The sequence below is a fragment of the Schistocerca cancellata genome, chromosome 10 (genome assembly GCF_023864275.1).
Source record: "Schistocerca cancellata isolate TAMUIC-IGC-003103 chromosome 10, iqSchCanc2.1, whole genome shotgun sequence".
Taxonomy (NCBI): Eukaryota; Metazoa; Arthropoda; class Insecta; order Orthoptera; family Acrididae; genus Schistocerca; species Schistocerca cancellata.
Window position 1 is genome coordinate 10,283,276 of NC_064635.1, and position 22,479 is coordinate 10,305,754.

General features: G+C 44.8%; 1 protein-coding gene and 1 non-coding gene across 2 annotated transcripts in view; both read left to right on the forward strand.

Annotated features, from left to right (window-relative positions):
• Positions 1 to 22,479, forward strand: part of LOC126106320 (uncharacterized) — a 121,097-nt gene that overhangs the window by 77,665 nt on the left and 20,953 nt on the right. The window contains exons 5-8 of the mRNA XM_049912555.1: positions 2,173 to 2,336; positions 7,854 to 8,028; positions 14,524 to 14,696; positions 20,545 to 20,700. Of these exons, the coding sequence (XP_049768512.1) occupies positions 2,173 to 2,336; positions 7,854 to 8,028; positions 14,524 to 14,696; positions 20,545 to 20,700 (668 nt within the window). The remainder of the gene's footprint in view (positions 1 to 2,172; positions 2,337 to 7,853; positions 8,029 to 14,523; positions 14,697 to 20,544; positions 20,701 to 22,479) is intronic.
• Positions 8,989 to 9,062, forward strand: Trnat-cgu (transfer RNA threonine (anticodon CGU)). Its single transcript has one exon. It is a non-coding gene; the product is annotated as a tRNA-Thr (tRNA).

Genomic DNA, 22,479 nt, shown 5'->3' on the forward strand with positions numbered 1-22,479 from the left:
ACGCTGCATCACAGACAGGAGCGCCTGCGATGGTGTACTCAACGACGAACCTGCGTGCACGAATGGCAAAACGTCATTTTTTCGGATGAATCCAGGTACTATTTACAGCATCATGATGGTCGCATGCGTGTTTGACGACATCGCGGTGAACGCAGATTGGAAGCGTGTATTCGTCATCGCCATAGTGGCGTATCACCCGGCGTGATGGTATGGGGTGGCATTGCTTACACGTCTCGGTCACCCCTTGTTCGCATTGAAGGCACTTTGAACAGTGGACGCTACATTTCAGATGTGTTACGACCCGTGGCTCTACCCTTCATTCGATCGTTGCGAAACCTTACATTTCAGCAGGATAATGCACGACCGCATGTTGCAGGTCCTGTACGGGCCTTTGTGGATACAGAAAATGTTCGACTGCTGCCCTGGCCAGCACATTCTCTGTATCTCTCACCAATTGAAAACGTCCGGTCAATGGAGGCCGAGCAACTGGCTCGTCGCAATATGCCAGTCACTACTCTTGATGAACTGTGGTATCGTGTTGAAGCTGCATGGGCAGCTGTACCTGTACACGCCATCCAAGCTCTGTTTGAGTCAATGCCCAGGTTTATCAAGGCCGTTATTACGGCCTGGGGTGGTTGTTCTGGGTACTGATTTCTCAGGATCTATGCACCCAAATTGCGTGAAAATGTAATCACATGTCAGTTCTAGTATAATATATTTGTCCAATGAATACCCGTTTATCATCTCTATTTCTTATTGGTGTAGCAATTTTAATGGCCAGTAGGGTACGAGGTGCATTCAAGTTCTAAGGCCTCCGATTTTCTTTCTAATTAACTACTCACCCGAAATCGATGAAACTGGCGTTACTTCTCGACGTAATCGCCCTGCAGACGTGCACATTTTTCACAACGCTGACGGCATGATTCCATTGCAGCGGCGAAGGCTTCTTTAGGAGTCTGTTTTGACCACTGGAAAATCGCTGAGGCAATATCAGCACAGCTGGTGATTGTGCGGCCACGGAGAGTGTCTTTCATTGTTGGAAAAAGCCGAAAGTCACTGGGAGCCAGGTCAGGTGAGTAGGGAGCATGAAGAATCACTTCAAAGTTGTTATCACGTTAGCTCGATGTGCAGGTGCGTTGTCTTGGTGAAACAGCACACGCGCAGCCCTTCCCAGACGTTTTTGTTGCAGTGCAGGAAGGAATTTGTTCCTCAAAACATTTTCGTAGGCTACACCTGTTACCGTAGTGCCCTTTAGAACGCAATGGGTAAGGATTACGCCCTCGCTGTCCCAGAACATGGACACCATCATTTTTTCCACACTGGCGGTTACCCGAAATTTTTTTGGTGGCGGTGAATCTGTGCGCTTCCATTGAGCTGACTGGCGCTTTGTTTCTGGATTGGAAAATGGCATCCACGTCTCATCCATTGTCACAACCGACGAAAAGAAAGTCCCATTCATGCTGTCGTTGCGCGTCAACATTGCTTGGCAACATGCCACACGGGCAGCCATGTGGTCGTCCGTCAGCATTCGTGGCACCCACCTGGATGACACTTTTCGCATTTTCAGGTCGTCATTCAGGATTGTGTGCACAGAACCCACAGAAATGCCAACTCTGGAAGCGATCTGGTCAACAGTCATTCGGCGATCCTACAAAACAATTCTCTCCACTTTCTCAATCACGTCGTCAGACCGGCTTGTGCGAGCCCGAGGTTGTTTTGGTTTGTTGTCACACGATGTTCTGCCTTCATTAAACTGTCGCACCCACGAACGCACTTTCGACACATCCATAACTCCATCACCACATGTCTCCTTCAACTGTCAATGAATTTCAATTGGTTTCACACCACGCAAATTCAGATAACGAATGATTGCATGCTGTTCAAGTAAGGAAAACGTCGCCATTTTAAGTATTTAAAACAGTTCTCATTCTCGTCGCTGGCTGTAAAATTCCATCTGCCGTACGGTGCTGCCATCTCTGGGACGTATTGACAATGAACGCGGCCTCATTTTAAAACAATGTGCATGTTTCTATCTCTTTCCAGTCCGGAGAAAAAAAATCGGAGGCCTTAGAACTTGAATGCACCTCGCAGTTCGAATGTCAGAGAAAGTGCGTTCTTTAGAGTCTGCATTAGTTGTGGCTTTCCCACCAGTGACTCACCACCACTTTGCAGGTGGGGTGTGCGAGCCGGGAAATGTGGTGCCGGTCGTGCTGCCGATGTACCACCTGTACGCCCTGGCGCTCATCATGCTGCAGAAGGTGTGTGCCGGAGCCACCATGGTGTGCATGCCCAAGTTCGAGCCCGCTCTCTTCCTCGACGTTTTGGCCAAGCACAAGGTGAGTCGTGTCGTTCTGACACCAGCACCATCTGTTATAGCGATTAGAGAAGTCTCGGAATCCTACTTCTTAGAAATGCCTGCACGGTTCAGTCCATTGTCCAGTGCTTTTCATAATTTTCTATGCGTCGCAATGTTTTGTATGCGATTTATATGCTGAAAATACCTACCAGTATCTAAGTGGCCCAAAGAACATGAAGATGAGCTTTATTTAGTGTCTTGATAGATACAAAACCTGGGTCATAAACTAAACCCTAATTAATTATCTTGATAGATACAAAACCTGGGTCGTAAACTAAACCCTAAGGAATCACTTTGAACATGAAAGAGTGAAAAAGTTGGCCTGGTTCTCTCGTTCACAGTCACTAATGCCTTACACTGAGGTGACAAAAGTCACAGGACACCTCCTAATGTCGTGTTGCCTGGCGTAGTGCCGCAGCCCAACATGGCATGGACTCATCACTTCGTTGGAAGTCCCCTGCAAAAATACTGGGCCATACTGCGTCTCTAACCGTTCGTAACTCTCAAACTGTTTCCGTTCCAGGATTTTGTGCACGAACTGACCTCTCGATTATGTCCCAAGAAGGTTCAATACGATTGATGTTGGGAGGTCTGGGTGGCCAAATCAATCCCTCGAATAGTTTCAGAAGTTCTTCAAACCAACTACAAACAGTTCTGGCCCAGTGACATGGTGCATTGTTATCCATAAAATTGCGAAGCTGTTTGGGAACAGGAAGTCCATGAATGTTTGCAAATGGTCTCCAAGTAGCCGGACATAATCAGGGACGAATCCATTCCATGTGAACACCGACGGCACCAATATGGAGGCGCCACCACCTTCCTTGACATCTTGGGCCCATGGCTTCATGGAGCCTGTGCCACACTCGAACCCTACCAACTGAAAACGGAGCTCATCTGACGAGGCCACTGTTTTCTAGTCGTCTAGGATTCAACCTATACAGCTTTTAGCAAAGACACTCGCGCCGGTAGTCTGCTGTCATACACCGTTAACGCCAAATTTCGCCGCACCGTCTTAACCGATACGTTCGTCATACGTCCCACATTGATTTCTGTTGTTATTTAACGTAGTGTTGCTTGTCTGTCAGCACTGACAACTCTACGCAAAGGCCGCTACTATCGGTCGTCAAATGCATTGTCCGTGGTGAGAGGAAATGCCTGAAATTTGAAATTTGGGCACACTGTTGACACTGTGGATCTCGGAATGTTGGATGCCCTAACTATTTCCGAAATGGCCCATGCTTGTAGATGCAGCTACCAATTCGTGTTAATGACAGTACCACCAGTGCAGTGTCCTTTTATACGTTGTGTATGCGATCGCACCGCCATCTATATATATACATATCGCTGTCCCATAACTTTTGTCACGTCAGTGTGTAATCAGAGATTCTTTTGTCAAAATTTTCTAAAGGTGAGTATAGCTTTATCAGCCTGGCAGTTAAGTGTTTCACAGGCCACAGCTGCATGGGACAAAATTATTCATGTACTTATGACATCCATAATACGTAAATGGAAATTCAGTTTTTAAAAACGCCATAGTGCACCAAATGCATTATTAAACTCAGTGACGACTTGATATACATTTGATGGACAGTTGTGGATACATCATTTTCAGATTGCTTAATTTCAATAAGTACTTTTATTCTGTTGATTTCGGAATGCTAATTAAAAAATGAAACAGCTGAATTTTTTCAAACAGTGCTATACTGTGCTTTGACAGTTACCTGAAAAATTGACGTAAACGAGCTGTTTATTGATCAAAGAACTCATCATGGAAATATTTTATCTGAGAACTACCCCCAGGGTTCAATCCTTGCTCCGTTGCTTTTCTTTCTCTATATCAATAACATTTACTTTGTGTACAGAGATGGCTGTTATATCGTGTGCACAAGGTATAAAAGGTCAGTGCATTGGCAGAGATGCCATTTGCACTCAGATGATTGATGTGAAAAGGTTTCCGATGTGACTGTTGCTGCACGATTGGAATTAACAGATTTTGAATGCGGAATGGTAGTTGGAGCTAGACCTATAGGATATTCCATTTCGGAAATCGTTAGGGAATTCGATATTCCGAGATCCATAGTGTCAAGTGTGTACCGAGGATCCCAAATTTCAGGCCTGACCCCTCACTACGGACAACGCAGTAGCCGACGGCTTTCACTTAACGAGCGAGAGCAGCGGCGTTTGCGTAGAGTTTCCAGTGCTAAGAGACAAGCAACTGCATAAAATAACCGCAGAGATCAATGTGGGACGTACGTCGAACGTACCCATTAGCACAGCGCGGCGAAATTTGGCGTCAGTGGGCTATGGCAGCAGAAGATCGACGCGAGTGCCTTTGCTGACATCGCTACATCGCCTGCAGCCACCTCTCCTGGGCTCGTTAGCAAATCGGCTGGACTCTGGGAAACGGTGGCCTCGTCAGACGAGTCCCGATTTCAGTTGGTAAGACCGCGCGACTGCTACGGTCGCAGGTTCGAATCCTGCCTCAGGCATGGATGTGTGTGGTGTCCTTAGGTTAGTTAGGTTTAAGTAGTTCTAAGTTCTAGGGGACTGATGACCACAGTAGTTAAGTCCCATAGTGCTCAGAGCCATTTGAGCCATTTGGTAAGAGCTGGTGGTGGGGTTCTAGTGTGGCGCAGACACCACGAGGGGATGGAGACAAGTCGTCAACAAGGCACTGTGCAAGATGATGGTGGTTCCATAATGGTGTGGAATGTGTTTACATGTAACAGACTGGATACTCACGTCCAACTGAACCGTTCATTGGCAAGAAGTGGATATGGGCAGCCACTTGGAGATCATTTACAGCCATTGATGACAGGGTCACAATGGAATGGGGTAGAACGGTCGAGCAGTTCCTCTTGAGCCACATATTTCTGTAGTCGGTACTAACCGACACTTGAGGTGATGTAGAGAGCGGCACTGCTGGACAGTGGATGGCGGGAAACGAGTGATTTGGAGCGATGAAACGCGATATGCCCTGCGGCAAACCAATGGAAGGGTTTGGGTTTGTCGAATGCCTGGGGAACGTCACCTGCCATCATGTGTAGTGCCAACAGTGAAGCACGGAGGAGGAGGCGTTATAATTTTGGGAGGCGTTTTTCGTGGTTAGGGTGTGATCTTCTTACTGCGCTTAAGGAAACCCAAAACGCGCAAGGACACGAACACATGTTACGGCGTTAGGTACTGCATAAAGAAGAGGAACATCCTGGAGATGATGAATGTTTGTATCAGTACGACAATTAAACCTGTCATAGAGAAGCGTTTCTGAGGCAATTATCTGTGGACAATAACACCTCTGAAATAGACTGGCCTGCCCAGAGTCCCAATCTGGACCCAAGGGAACATCTCTGGGATGAGTCAGAACGTCGACTTGGCTCCAGACCCCAGTGCCCAACTTCACTACATCCTCCGGTTTCTGATCTTCACCAAAAATGGGCTGCCATCCCTCCACGGACATTTAGACACCTCGCCGAAGGTGTCCCCAGCAGAGATCGAGCCTTCATAAAGGCGAAGCGTGTGAACACGTCACATTTATGTCCACTAATAGCCGTTCGCCCATTCTGATACATTTGTTCAGATATTATAAGTGCTACTCACATTAATTTGTAGAAGAGAGAAAGAAAAAAAAAGGTAGCGGGTGAAAGTCGTGTAAAGCGGTCATGACGTCGCCATTATAGTGTGTGATTGTATCGAAGAGTTCCTACGTAACAGAACGCAGCATGTCATTCTCAATGGAGAGAAGTCTTCCGAAGTAAGAGTGACTTCAGGCGTGCCGCAGGGGAGTGTCGTAGGACCGTTCCTATTCACAATATACACTACTGGCTATTAAAATTGCTACACCACGGAGATGACGTGCTACAGACACGAAATTTAACCGACAGGAAGAACATGCTGTGATATGCAAATGATTAGCTTTTCAGAGCATTCACGCAAGGTTGGCGCCGGTGGCGACACCTACAACGTGCTGACGGGAGGAAAGTTTCCAACCATTTCTCATACACAAACAGCAGTTGACCGACGTTGCCTGGTGAAACGTTGTTGTGATGCCTCGTATAAGGAGGAGAAATGCGTACCATCATGTTTCCGACTTTGATAAAGGTCGGATTGTAGCCTATCGCGAGTGCGGTTTATCGTATCGCAACATTGCTGCTCGCGTTGGTCGAGGTCCAATGACTGTTAGCGGAATATGGAATCGTTGGGTTCAGGAGGGTAAAACGGAACGCCGTGCTCGATCCCAACGGCATCGTATCACTAGCAGTCGAGATGACAGCCATCTTATCCGCATGGCTGTAACGGATCGTGCAGCCACGTCTCGATCCCTGAGTCAACAGATGGGGACGTTCGCAAGTCAACAACCATCAACTCGAACAGTTCGACGACGTTTGCAGCAGCACGTACTATCAGCTCTGAGACAATGGGTGCGGTTACCCTTGACACTGCATCACAGACAGGAGCGCCTGCGATGGTGTACTCAACGACGAAACTGGCAAAACGTCATTTTTTCGGATGAAGCCAGGTTCTGTTTACAGCATCATGATAGTCGCATCCATGTTTGGCGACATCGCGGTGAACGCACATTGGAAACTTGTATTCGTCATCGCCATACTGGCGTATCACCCGGCGTGATGGTATGGGGTGCCATTGGTTACACGTCTCGGTGACCTCTTGTTCGCATTGACGGCACTTTGAACAGTGGTCGTTACATTTCAGATGTGTTAGGACCCATGGCTCTACGCTTCATTCGGTCCCTGCGAAACCCAACATTTCAGCAGGATAATGCACGACCGCATGTTGCAGGTCCCGTACGGGTCCTTCTGGATACAGAAAATGTTCGACTGCTGCTCTGGCCAGCACATTCTCCAGATGTCTCACCAATTGAAAACGTCTGGTCAATGGTGGCCGAGCAACTGGCTCGTCACAATACGCCAGTCACTACTCTTGATGAACTGTGGTATCGTGTTGAGACTGCATGGGCAGCTGTACCTGTACACGCCATCCAAGCTCTGTTTGATTCAATGCCCAGGCGTATCAAGGCCGTTATTACGGCCAGAGGTGGTTGTTCTGGGTACTGATTTCTCAGGATCTATGCACCCAAATTGCGTGAAAATGTGATCACATGTCAGTTCTAGTATAGTATATTTGTCCAATGAATACCAGTTGATCATCTGCATTTCTTGTTGTGGTAGCAATTTTAATAGCCAGTAGCGTAGTTTTACAGGGTCGTCAGAAACGGTCTGTAAAACTTGAATGAGTGTTGCAGGGTAGCTGCGCTAAGAAATAACTGTTAAGACAAAAACTGGAAACCTCGGGCAGTTTCCTAGTTAATTAGCATTAAACTTAACCAACGAGGTCTTTGCGCGAAAAAATTCCAGCGGAGTGTATGCCACTTTTCGTTGCTGCCAAAGGCGTTATTGTGAAAACTGCTGCTTTCCGGCCGCTGTGACTTGTGTCAGGTAGTCAGGTGATACGTCGCCCACCGCCTCGGTGTGTTCCGCAGGCGACGCTGCTGTACCTGGTGCCTCCCATGGTGCTGTTCCTGGCCGGCCACCCGTCCGTCAAGAAGAGCCACCTGCAGACCGTGCGTCGCGCCGTCTCGTCCGCCGCCCCAGTGGGGGAGAAGGACATCGCCCGGTTCTTCGAGAGGGCGCCCGCCAGTCTCAAGTTCTTCCAAAGTGAGCCACAAGCTACTCTAGGACACCGGTACACCACGTCTGCGCGTAGGCAGCTTCACAAGTTACTCGCACATCAACTTCATTTGTGACCCACAGGTCATACACACTGACCAGCCAGAACATTAGAACATTAGGTGTGTCCACCTCGGCCACGGATAACAGCGGCGACGCGTCGAGGCTTGGAAGCAGTGAGGCCCTGGTAGGTCGCTGGACGGATCTGGCACCACGTATGCACACAAAAGTCACCCAATCCCCGTAAATTCCTGGTAGGGGATCAATGAGCTCTGATGCCACGTCCAATCACATCCCAGACGTGCTCGATCGGGTTCATATGTAGCTATTTGTGTGAGCAGCACATCAATTGGAACTCGCCACTATGTTCGTCGAGTCACCCCATCACATTCCTGGTCTTGTTACACGGTGCATTATCTTGTTGAAAAATTCCACTGCTGTCCGCATACATGACCGTCATGAAGGAGTGTACGTGGTCAACCAACTGATACCCCTTGACCGTCATGGTGCCTCGCACGAGCTCCACTGGACCCATTGATGCCCACGTGAATGTTCCCCAGGACAAAATGGATCCGTCGCCAGCTTGTGTATTCCCCTTTAAAACGAACAATTCGCGCCCTCCCATTGGCACCTTGAAGAAGGTATGGGGACTCATCAGACCATGCAGCGCTCTGCCACTGCGCCAACGTGCAGCGCCGATGATCGCGACCGCATTTCACTCGTAGTTACATATATACTAAGTATATGTCCGAAAGAACAGATACCATCAGTGACCAAGCAGTTCGTTAGAATGAAATTACAATGAAATGACAACCCTTAGCTGCTTATAGGCGTTGACATGCACTACAAACGTCGTAACAGGCACTACAAATGTAGTGCGGGACAATACGTTGAGAATGTGGGTGTCGCGGGAGGCGTGCCAGAGATAAGTCCCTGCAGTCCTCTGTGTCCTCGGTGGCTCAGATGGATAGAGCGTCTGCCACGTAAGCAGGAGATCCCGGGTTCGAGTCCCGGTCGGGGCACACATTTTCATCTGTTCCCGTTGACGTATGTCAACGCCTATAAGCAGCTAAGGGTTGTCATTTCATTGTAGTTTCACTCGTAGTTGCCGATGTCGTGGTGTTAACATCGGCACAAGCGTGGGTCATCGGCTACGGAGGCCCAACATCAATGTTCGGTGCACTCCGTGTTCAGACACACTTGTATTCCGCCCTGCACTAATGTCTGATGTTAGTGCCGCCACAGTTCGCCGCCTAACCTGTTTCAGCAATCTGCTCAGCCTACGATGTCTGACATCCTTCATGGTGGGCGACCACCCAACGCTACAGCGTCTGGATGTGGTTTCCTCTCGGTTTCGCCACGTGTTGAAGAGACACAACACAGCTCTTCTCGAACACCCGGCAAGTCGTGCAGTTTCAGAAATACTCGTGTCAAACACCCAGGCCATCACAATCTGCCCTTGCTAAAACTCAGATGTATCACACGCCTTCCCCCTTCTACCCTCAGTGCTACTACATTAACAGAGCGTGTGTCTGGTTGGCAGTGATTCCTCGCCAGGCGACGCTGCCGTTGCCTGGACGGGTTTATACCGATGACAGGTCGGCGGTCGTAATGTTCTGCCTGATGAGTGTAGTTCTACTGAACTCGCCCCTCCCTCTATACATCCATTATCGATTTCGACCACTCCTCTCCCGTATCAAATACTTCAGACGAAAACTACTATGCACACTGTAACCTAAAATTCAAGGTCATTAAATCTGGTTCTGATGTAACGTAACAGAAACTTTCGACCACTACATTTTTTCTAACAACGCAGACAACTGTAAGAGTAGGCTTCCGCGGTCGTTGTCATTCTCAATAAAAGTTTTCCGTGTCCGTGACCGCAATGTCAATATATAGGCTCTCCTTAAACACCGTGCACAGTGAACCACTGCTTAGAATGACGTCAAATTTAAACAGTATATTGTTGACCCAGGAGAAACGTCACGGAACAAACGAAAATTTTATTAATAGACAGCGTTGTAGGCGTCTTAACGTACATAGGGTCGGCTATTAATGGCGGATGAATGGCAGTACAACGGCTATGGTTTGAATTAACACACTACACCATCCGTACTGTTTGATATCCATGACTGCTAGAGCTCGGCAATGAACAGTTGTGGCATTAGAATGAGATTTTCACTCTGCAGCGGAGTGTGCGCTCATATGAAATTTCTTGGCTGAATAAACCTGTATGCCACCCCGAGACTCGAACTCGGGACCTTTGCCTTTCGCGGCAAGTACTCTATCAACTGAGCTACCCAAGCACGACTCACGCCCGGTCTCACAGCTTTAGTTCTGCCAGTATCTCGTCTCCTACCTTCCAAACTTTACAGAAGCTCTCCTGCGAATCATGCAGAACTAGCACTCCTGAAAGAAAGGATATTGCGGAGACATGGCTTAGCCACAGCCTGGGGGATGTTTCCAGAATGAGATTTTCACTCTGCAGCGGAGTGTGCGCTGATATGAAACTTCCTGGCAGATAAAGCTGTGAGACTGGGCGTGAGTCGTGCTTCGGTAGCTCAGATGGTAGAGCACTTGCCCGCGAAAGGCAAAGGTCCCGAGTTCGAGTCTCGGTCGGGCATACAGATCAATGCAAGTCCTCCAGCGCTTACAAAGTGCATAAATTCCTTTATAAAAAAATTATTTTGGTAGTCCGCGCAACCACTCATGCACCGCATGGCGTACCTCTTCATCAGAACGGAACTTCTTTCCTCCCATTGCGTCTTTGAGTGGTCCAGACATATGGAAATCACTTGGGGCAATGTCTCGTAAGTATGGTGGATGAGGAAGACTTTCAAATTCAGGTCTGTGATTGTTGCAACTGTTGTATGGGCAGTGTGTGGGGCTTTGCATTATCATGTTGCAAAAGGACACCTGCTGACAGCCATCCACAACGCTTTGCTTTGGTTGCTGGCCGCAGATGATTTTTTAGGAGATCTGTGTATGATGCACTGGTGACAGTGGTCCCTCTAGGCATGTAATGCTCCAAAATGACGCCTTTTTCGTCCCAAAAGAGAGTCAGCATAACCTTCGAAACTTCTTTGGTTTTGGTGATGAGGAATGGCGCCGTTCCTTGGTCACTCTCTTTGTTTCCGGTTGGTGGAAGGGAACCCAGGTTTCGTCCCCAGTAACGATTTTTGCAAGGAAGCCATCACCTTCTCGTTCAGAGCGCCGAAGAAGCTCTTCACAAGCATCAGCACGTCGTTGTCTCATTTCAGGAGTCAGCTGCCGTGACACCCAACTTGCAGACACTTTGTGAACCTGGAGCACATCGTGCACAATGCTGACCCATGACTAATCTGTAGACATGCTGCAATGTCATTCAGTAGGTTTTCCTTCACTACGGCTTCAACTGCTGCAATGTTCTGTGGAGTCACAACTCGTTGTGCCTGACCTGGACGAGGAGCATCTTCCACTGAAGTCACACCATTTGCGAACTTCCTGCTCCATTCGTAGACTTGCTGCTGTGACAAACATGCATCACCGTACTGAACCTTCATTCGTCGATGAATTTCAATAGGTTTCACACCTCCACTACGCAAAAACCGAATAACAGAACGCTGTTCTTCCCTGGTGCAAGTCGCAAGTTGGGCGGCCATCTTTATACTGATGCTGCGACGGTATGTGTGCATCTGCACTATGCTGCCACCTACAGGCAATTCTGCAAGCTGTTTGTAGCACGCTTACCAACTTACAGGATAACGGCGCGGAATTTCGAGTTTTTACTACTAATTTAAGGTTTTCATTTGACTCACCCTCGTAGAAACACCATGTTCATACCGATATGGAACTCCCGTGGTTATGTGTGCAGCGAAGCTGCTGTATGTGCTTTGGGTCCCCATACACGAGCGGCGGATCGCAGCGATCCGTTGCACGCCTTACTGATGCAGTCGGTCACTCGTTTGCCAAGCAGCTCCAACCATTATTGCGCCGCTGCGTCGAGAAGTTTTATTACGGAAAATGAATTGCTTTGTTCAGCAGCAATCGCTGTTTATCTCCATTCCCTCAAAAACACTTGCAAAAAAATAAGTTTATAAAAACGGAAATTTTAATTTATTAAGCTCGTTTCGAAAAACTCTTCTTAGGAACCCTAGATTATATTACAGAACACGCAGGCTGGAAAAAAAAATTCCGCACTGGGCGGTCGGCATGCGATCCCTCATCCCAATTCGAGTCGAAAGTGTGTCTAGCAAAACCTAGTGTCGTCAGAAGGTTTAATAGAAATATTATTCAAAAAACGAGGCCTAGGTAACACTGTAACTGCGCTTCAGCGTGGCTATGAACAGGTAGCATGAATTATGCGATGCCTTGGAGTTGCCCCATTATCTCCGTGAGACAAGGCAGTGCCTTGGGTGACGGACATGCAGGCTCGCCGATATTCGAGTCGCGTTCACGCCAAACTTTTTTTTTTCAGTTAAAGCATCAAATTGTAACCAGTCCCGAAAAATGCGGCATCTTGTGTATTTATTTCTGTTGCCATTACCTTCATTTAAACATTAAAAGATAACATAAACGTCTTACAAACGTAAACAACCACTTCTCTTTCCTCCATGAGACTAGCGAAGCCAATAGAAAATAATAGTGGATACAGTAAAATCGTCTGTATCCAGTGAGGTACAAGAAACACAATATGTCGGCTACACTAGACTGAACATTATGCTATGCACACTGTATGCACACTGTACACTTGACGTACACGCTTATCTTCACAGAGCTGATACAAGCACGTACGAGCAACTTTCATATTAGATAAGATGTTCAAAGCGACCACCTTACAATTCCGAACACTTCGCCACTCGCTGGATCATTCTTTGCCGGATATAAGCAACATACCTGCGTCCACCATTGCCGAAGCGGCATGCACGCGAGCTATTAGGTCGTGTACATCCACGGATGGAGTGCAATAAACCTGATATAAGAACGTAGGCTTACGCGGCCGATGTCACAGTGATTAAAATTCTTCTAGGTACTATGCCGCGTCGTTGCTAAAAACTAACAAAACCGACGTTTCGGCTGAATTGCAACGACCTTCCTCAGGGCACGACTGGTTTTGCATGGGGATAGGCGCTTCTAATTATTACAGGCTATCGATGTCTGACGTCACTGTTGTAAAGCTTTTAATTGGCCCTCTAATATGATTGGCTAGTCATGACGTAAGGGAAGATGGAAGGAAAGAGGCTATTCGTGGACGTCCATGCCGTCAACGATTGGTAGCTGTCCGCCAATCAGTGTTCGGCTGCTGGTCGGCACGTTTTCCCCCGGGTGTGAGCGGAAGTGGACTGGCAGTTGCTCTACAGCTGTTTGTGCAGATACGCCCGGGTCCCGTGCAGCTTCTGGCCGTTGGACTGGGATGGCCGGCAGCCAGGAAGCCTGGAGTTTGTAGCCATCTTCTCTGTTGATGTTGTCAGGCTGCTTAATAATTTCGATCGCCCCCCGTATTTTGCTTTCTCGCATCCACGATTTTTTCTCCAGTACTGGGGCTTCCTGGAACCTGATAGGTTGTCCACAGTCACGGTGGTGTTCCGCTATCGCCGATTTATTATGTTGTTGTAATCGTACATAGCGTTCGTTTTCTGCTACTCGTAAGCTGACAGATCTCCCTGTTTGAACCTATCGTTTCGTGGATCCTGTGACTGCTTCGAAAAATAGGTTTGAAATCTCGTCGGCAGACGACATTGCCTAACCGTTCACTGACGCCTTTTACATATGGTAAGTGTACCAGTGGAAACATCTAGAGAAACAAGGCGCAGACGTAGCTACATACCATTGCTAACCAGCCAGGCAGCCATACTGCAAGCAGGAATCGCATGCCTGAGATTTCAATACAATCAACGATCATTGACCGATCTCTGCGATTTGCCCATACATGTGCGATCTACGAAGCGATCAGTCGGAGCGAATGACTCCTGCTAGCAGGGTTCACAACCAGACAGGACACCAATCGGATTTTTGTAATTTTTTATATTTATTATACGTGAAGTTCAGAACTCAAATACTAATATCCGAAAGCAGTTCGATGCAGCTCTCAAAAATTCTCGAGAAAATTGACTTTGAAGTTTCCCGACCACTTTAATAGCCCAATATAAGTCCGATTTTCTTTTATTTATTTATTTTGTAAAAACAGACAGCTCGTTTATTCTGTTGACAGTTATTCTTTCAGTTGCCTAATTTAAGGATCTATATCGACATAATTAGGGTTTATTCAATGTTTAACTGCACGCACGCGTGTACGTGTGTGTGTGTGTGTGTGTGTGTGTGTGTGTGTGTGTGTGTGTGTGTCTGTCTCTCTGTCTGCCTGTGTGTGTATGTTTGTGTCTGTCTGTCTGTCTGTGTGTGTGTATGTGTGTGTGTGTTTTCATTAGAGTTGTGAACTTTCAATAATATTTCACGAAATGGTTTTACTGTGTAAGTGAGGCTCACGCAATCCCTCATTTTTAACAGCTTACGGTATGACGGAAACTTCACCGACCACGATTCTGCCGGACAGAGACGTCGAGAGCTATACCACAGTAGGCAAACCAGTACCAAACACTTTGATCAAAGTCGTAAGTACTGACACCTCCGAAGTTCTCGGACCCAACCAACCTGGAGAAATTGTTGTGAAGGGGCCACAGGTATGTTACAGACATGAAACAGAATACCCTATAAAATGATTCGAGCTAAGTTGTCAATAACAATGTAGAGTTTATAAAACAGGCGTGAAACGTGTTTATGAAGTAAAAGAGTAAAACAAGGCAATTCAAAATGAATATGGCGATTACAAACGGCTAGAAAAATTTGATGCGTAGCGAAACATCGATAAGAATTACAGAGAGTCTAAAAAACGTTCAAAATAAAGATCATTCCGCAAGCGCAGTGAAACTGAAGCTCGCGTATACGTGGTGATGCGTAAATAGAAAGTTGCGTATCATATAGAAAAAAAGGTGGCTCCCATACAAATGGCATTCTGCGTGTTAGAATTTAACAATTGTCGTTCTGTCATCATAATGAAGAGGAAGATTTCGTCTGCGTTATGGTCGACCACCTCCAAATGCCAACAACATTCGCAGATGGCACCAGCAGTTTGAAGAGACAGGATGTTTGTGGGAAGGCCACGTGTACGAGCACAGAAGTTGAAAGAATTCGCCTTCCTTTGAAAGTAATCCACGGAAATCGACCGACGAAGCCAGTATGGAGCTACAAATGCCACACAGCGGTTTGGCGTCTTCTCAAAACGAAACCTAGAATCCAACTCTAAATAACTCAAATTTTATAGCAACTGAAACAAGAAGGTTACGGCGAACGTATGAATTTCTGCATCTACATCTATACTCTGCAAATCACTGTGCACGGCGGAGGGCACATCCCTTTAGGGCTTTTTCCGTTCCATTCACTTACAAGGCAGAGGAAGAATGATTGCTTAAAGACCTCTGGGTGCGCTATTTTTTTTTATCAGTCTATCCCCACGATCCCTACGGGAGCGATACATAGGAGGGAGGGGGAGGTGTAGTACAATATACTCCTAGAGTCATCATTTAACCTTTTCCTGCCCGAACTGTGAAAAACAGTACCAAAAGATTTAATATTTGAGAGAATATTACCGTAGCAACTAAAAACAGAGTAGTGCACTGTAATACATTTAATTGTTTTAATTTATGTGTATGTAAAAGTGGCAACGCTGAGTTCTGTCATGCTGCAATTATCGTGTCTGATCGTGTTATTTACTTACTGCAATAGTAATACCAGTATACATTAACCGAAACGATACGAAACCAGATTACAATCTTCAAAACACTCACAATATTGTTTTTCACATTTAGCAGGTTCAGTATGTGCGTAAACTCTTATAACGAAATGAACACCACAGATCAGAAATATCTCTGGAGTGAGCAATGCATTCTGCGCATGTTATCGACATTAAGCTGGACTTGTCACGTGATCTCAAGACTATGTTGTTGATGACCAATTCACATTGGCTGTCACGTCACGTTAATTCGTGTCACGTAAAAATATTTCACAGTGCATTTCAAATGGCGGCATTCACAAAGGCCATTACGGACTATCACATCACATCTCAGGTAGAAAGTTTTGACGGTATCGTCGTCTTCCAACAACGTAAGTTAACCTATTTTCGCAGCTCTCTCATATTACCGTACTAGATTTTGTGCTTTTGTGTCGTCTTTATCTTCAATTTATTATTATACTTGTTTTCGACACGAAGTGCAAGATCAGATATCTGAAAGCGAAAAATTACTTAGGTTCTATAATAAAAAAATTGAGCTGACTTCCACAATGCATGTAACAATTAAGAACATAACTAACCAAGCAATTTCCTTTTAATAGCGTTTTAAGTCAAAAGATCAGCTTTAATGAAGGAGAAAAATACAGTTGTTTATGACGTTATTACTTATGTAAGAAAAACAGATAATGGTAAAGATAAACATGTTCCATTGTTTTCTTTGTAGCTATTATTTGAGATTTTTGTATGGATATATTTTTTCCACTAAATAAGTGTCGATATTATGAAACGTCGTTTCACTTCTCAGCACTTTAACATGCGTTACGAAATTTGTTTTGGCCACAGTGTAAAAGCATGCTAACCTGACGGTGCTGTTAGGTGATGCCCGTTCATTTTGTTCTTCAAAGATAAGAGCCCACTTTATTTCAGCTATCGAGTGCAAAGTATTATAGTGTCTGCAAGACGCCTATACCAAATCCACAGCACTTACGAGGGGAATCTGTCTGTACTAGCGATATGATGACATTCAAAATTTACAGGATGCTTTACACATAAACCTACACTATCGACGGTGGGAATGTATGTAGACAACACAAAATAAATTCTGCGCATCTGAATGCTCACTCCAGAGATATGGAGCAACACAACGATACGACAGACTGTCGAATTTTTTTCCCTCCTACGTGGCAGAGATACTGAACTACCATAACCAAGGAATTTCCTGCCCTACAGCAGAGGTACATAGACGTTCCAGCTGGATGCCAGTGCATGAATTCATCAAATTCCCACAAGGCAGGAATGGGATAAAGCCGAATCTTGAAACTTTGTAAGTTCTATTGGGCTAGTTTATGTCTATTACGATACGAAAATGTTGGAAATTGTGAAGGAAATAGCATTTGCTGCATGTCTCATTTTTAGTGGTGAGACATCCTTCCATAGAAGTGACAACATTCGAGTAGGGGGCACAGAAAAGTTTTCGTGTGTAACAGAACGTCAGCGTGACTCACAGAAACTTAATGTGCTCTGTGAGATGTCAGCACAGAAATTGTACAGTCCCTCTTGTTTAGTCAGTCATGTCGTTCAGTAACATACTTGAGCAATGACTGATGCAACATGTTGATACGGATTCCACGGATTACATCTTTCAGCAAGATGGAGCACCCTCCACTTTGGAGTACACAGGTTCGCAATTTTTTAAATCAACATCTTTAAACTATTCTATCGGTCTTCGTGGAAATGACGATGCTGTATTCTCCGTACATGAAGCCCATGGATTTATTTTTATCAGCTTATGTGAAAAGCCCTGTGTATGTGCCTCCTCCACCAAAAACAATTCTAAAACTGAAAACACATTTCTAATGTGCTCGATTCGGTGACTCCACATATGCTTAAGAATGTATGGTGTAAAACGGATTATCGCTTAGATGTTGTCCATCGGACCAAGGAGGTGATATACAGCACGTTTAAAGCAAGTACTTTTTTTAACTTTCTCTTACGTTCTCTCTTTCTCTAAAGAAAGATCGGTTTGTGTCAAGTACAGCGAACAGAACACAGTATCATGTTTGGTATAACCGATCTAGTGGTTTCGAAGATGTTGGTTGAAAATGTGCAAACCTCCATATCCCCACATAGTGGTGCTCCATCTTGCTGAAGAATTAATCCTTGAATTCTTTGCCAGGCTGTGGCGTTGGCCATTAATCAAACATTTTCAGTAAATTTTTGTTGAAACACTGAGCTTAGTGAAGAAAAAGGGACAGTATAATTTTTGTGCTGACATCAGAACAGAAATCATTACCTTTCGGTGAGTCAAGGTAATATTCAATTAAATTTTGGACTTGCTTTCACATTCTCTGTAATTCTTACCGATGGATCGCTATGCATTAAATAGCCATAGTCGGTTTTCATCGCTATATTCATTTTGAAATGTCCTGTACTTGCAATGTTAATTATCTCTTGGTTTCAGTACTGATTAAATTGATAACATTTGCATTTAGTTGCTAATTCAATGCTATTTATCTTGTATGGGAGAACAGCTGTTACTCATAATTTGCACCACATTTCTATTTTTTGTTTTTAATCAAAGAATTTACATTTCATCAAGACAAAGAAAAATGTTATAATAATTACTTATTTTACTACAAACATTTTGTTTTCAGTCATTTGGATTTTATAGTAGCACTTTTGGGGTGACTCTTTATTGACATTAGTTGTTAGTGTAGTCTGTAGATTAAGGACTTTAGTTTCATTGTCAAGCACCACATACCTTTATCCGAAGAACTCAACACAAAATATATATTTTAATAACAGTTACTCTTATCTACAAGCAACTTCAGTACAAACTATTTAAAAAACAAAAAAGATAGTCACTATTTGGTTTATTATTATTTTTTCATGCTTACTAGGTAGCTTCAACAGCGCACAACTTTCTTTCTTATTTTATTTCTTGATCTACAGATTCCTAAATGGAAGGTAGAGCATACACTTTCTAGACAATGTATCGAACTTGGAATTGCGTGGAACGAGATCCACTCATATAGGAACATAAAAGAGAAAAAAATTGACATTTGCTAATGAATTACTGAGAATCACGCCAGCAAAGTAAGTCTATCTCACAAAATAACAGCTGCTGTGAATTCTACAAGGTCAACAACATCGCTGCAATGCTGATACCACCCATCTAAACCGTTAATGTTTACTTAAAAGGAACTAGTTTTTACGTCTAGTTGCATGAGGGCATGAGTAGGACCAAAAAATAACCTGTTCGTTAATGTTAACACTAATCATATATAAACATCTTGCAAACCTTCAAGATCCTCTCGTGGTACTAAACCTCCACAAATATTTCTTGGTCTAGATACGAGTTTGTATTAGGTGTTACAGACATCTTGCAATATGACTGGTCGATATTATTCACTGGAAACTACATGTTTTAAGATAACTCTCGGTTATCTCAGTGAATCGGCGCATAAAACTTCCTCCCACATGTTCTGTGCAATGTTCTCACAGATGTAGTCCCTTATAGCAAATCTCATAGCATATTGGAATCGTTCGGAAATGCAAATGGTCCAGCTGTGTGGCTGTGATCTGTTTTATGAGGGCTAATCCACTTTAAATAACATTTCGGGATACGATTACCGTGCATTTATTGACATATGCTGTAAAATAATTAACAGTCAGTTTGATACAAATAACATTAAAAAATGCGGAAGATGCGAGAGCATGGTCGACACTGGGATCAGATCTGGAGTGCATCCTAATGCTGACTGAAGAGCCAAGAGCGCAACAGAAATTTCTGGAACACTTAGATAGCAAGTGGGATGTGGAAGCTTAATGTCGAATATATTCGTTAACTAAATTAGAAAATGTGAACATACATACCTACATCATTGGACATTGTTACCAGCAAATTGTTATAGTTTGGAAAAAGTAGTAAGTTTACAAAGTTAGCTCTTCTACAAAACTCTCACAAAATTTAATTCTTAAAATAAAATTTATATTCAGCAATTGAAAACGAAAAGAGGTAAAGAGTGATGTGTTCCTTACCTGAAGCCATGCATTTACTAGATAATGAAACAAAGGCACCTTAAAAGTCAAACAATGCGAATTACGAAAATTTATAAATCAAAACTGAAAATGTTCCCTAAATCCGATGTCCCATTTTCTGCAAAGCTACTGCATATGGAAAATTACCTTTATAAACATCCTCGAAATTACAGTGACAGAATTCCTAAATTAGACCTCCCCATCAGATCACACATCTGCTTCCAAGTACGCCTGACAGCGTAGTGCCCTGTCTCCTGTGGACTGCCTACTTAACAACTACATAATCTTTGGAATCCAGAGAACCTCCTTCATACATGCACTCAGAAAAAGTATTATCTGTGGTCAATATCCCAGAGAAAACTGCCACTTCTCACACAAAAACCTTTCACCCTTTCGCTCCCTGTATTTTAGTCAATCTACCTTTGTGACTCGAAAAAGTATAGGTCAGTCAACAGTATCAAAAGCTTTTTCCAAATCTATGAATGCTGCAAATATAGATTTGCAGTGGCTCAGTCCGTCTTCTGTGGCAAGTATTGCCTTGCGTGTTCTCACATTTTGCCTATGGCCAGACTGATCTTCACTGATATCAGTTTCTCCTACTTTTTCCACTCTTGTGTCAATAATTCGTATGCTCATTTTGCAACCATAACTTATGCTAATTTTTTGAAATCCGAATGATTATGTGCCTACAAATGCGACAGGTGATGCTAGGGTACTACAATAACCCCAAAGCGACAGCGGAGACCATCAGAGGTGACGGCTGGATACACACAGGAGACATCGGCTACTACGACGCAGACTCCAACTTCTTCATCGTGGACAGGCTGAAGGAACTCATCAAAGTCAAGGGCTTTTCGGTACGTATAGCTCTCTCGAATGTGACACCACCAGTGTAGTAAAACAGTGGCGGCAGTGGCAAGTGTTGCACCACGAAGTACCACTCCGATATGTGTCAAACTTTGCCGAGATATCCCTATCATAACGGATATGAAACGATTATGTCCATTTTGAGCACCAGTATAAGGTACGAATCCTAGAGGTACGAATGTACTCATGGACTGATTTCATTTGATTTGATTTGAACAGGGAAACAAAAACAACAGTGGTGATAGATCACTACTGATCGCAACAAAACACAGCTTATTGCGCTGTTTAACTCCCTGCGATTCTAGCTTTGCGAACGAATACGCTTAAAAAGTGGTAGGAGGTCCTTTACTAGTTCTTTATTAGACAAAATTTCTTCAGAACTTGATGATCCTCGAATACTCTGTCTTTTAATCTCCGATACTTTCTATTGGAACATTAGGTGTGGTGTAGCTTCATCATCTTCACCACACAGCCCACACTTAGGGGCTTTGTCCCTATACCCACGGTTTGCAGGTGTTTCTTAAAGTCACTAGTCCTACCATAAGTTTCTTCTGCCACCTTTTCACGCATAGGGTTACCGAACTTATATTAATATATGCCTTCACAGCATTAGCTTCGAATGTTTTTGTTTTGGGATCATAGTTCACTATTGTATGTGCTGCCTTCTGACCCAGCTTTGATTCAACCATCGGTTTAGTAATGGTTAGGACGTGTTCCAATCTAATAAATGCAGTCGTCGCGCCTGTCCTGGCGAGCCTATCAGTTTGAGCATCGCCACTAATTCCTGAGTGACCAGCCACCCACAGCACGTTTACCCTCTTGCTTTGCCTTACTCTCAAAAGGGCTTTGTTGCAACCTGCGGCCGGCCGGGGTGGCCGAGCGGTTCTAGGCGCTACAGTCTGGAACCGTGCGACCGCTACGGTCGCAGGTTCGAATCCTGCCTCGGGCATGGATGTATGTGCTGTCCTTAGGTTAGTTAGGTTTAAGTAGTTCTAAGTCCTAGGGGACTGATGACCTCAGAAGTTAAGTCCCTTAGTGCTCAGAGCCATTTTTTTGCAACCTGCAACGATCCTTGATTTTGTTTTGGGGCTGATAAAGAGTTCAGAGCTGCTTGGATCTGTGAATAAATGGAGATGCTACTATCCTTGTCCCACCTACATACATTCCCCTCCTTGCACACCCTGGTAGCGGATGTTTTCGCATCGAATATCGCGGCCAGCTTCTTTAGAGAAACTGCACTCTCTAGTGTAGGCTGTACCTCGAATATTCCGGCCCCAGCGCCTTCGTCTGTTTCCAGCTTCTCAGTAAACCAGATCATGTCCTAGCATGGTGTCGTTGTTCATCCAATTGTTACCACCAATTCTTTTGATAGAAGTAGCGGGAAGTTATTGTATAGTCACCCAGCATTTCCCCCGACAGCTCATTTCCTATATTGTGTGGGATTCTGGATAATCTATGGGTATCCAATTATTTCCAGTTTTTAGCCTGTATGGTCCCACGGTTGCCTCCATTTTAGCCCAATGTGTAATGGGGGCATGCTGGTTGGTGGGTTGCTTTGGGCAAGGGGATCAAACAGCGGGGTCGTCAGTCCCATCAGATTAGGGAAGGATGTCGGCCGTACTCTTTCAAAGGAACCATCCCAGCATTTGCCTGTAGCAATTTAGGGAAATCACAGAAAATCTAAATCGGGATGGCCAGATGCAAGTTTGATCTGCTGTCCTCCTGAATGAGAGTCCACTGCATGTCCAGCATGGTCTCCATCTCAGCAG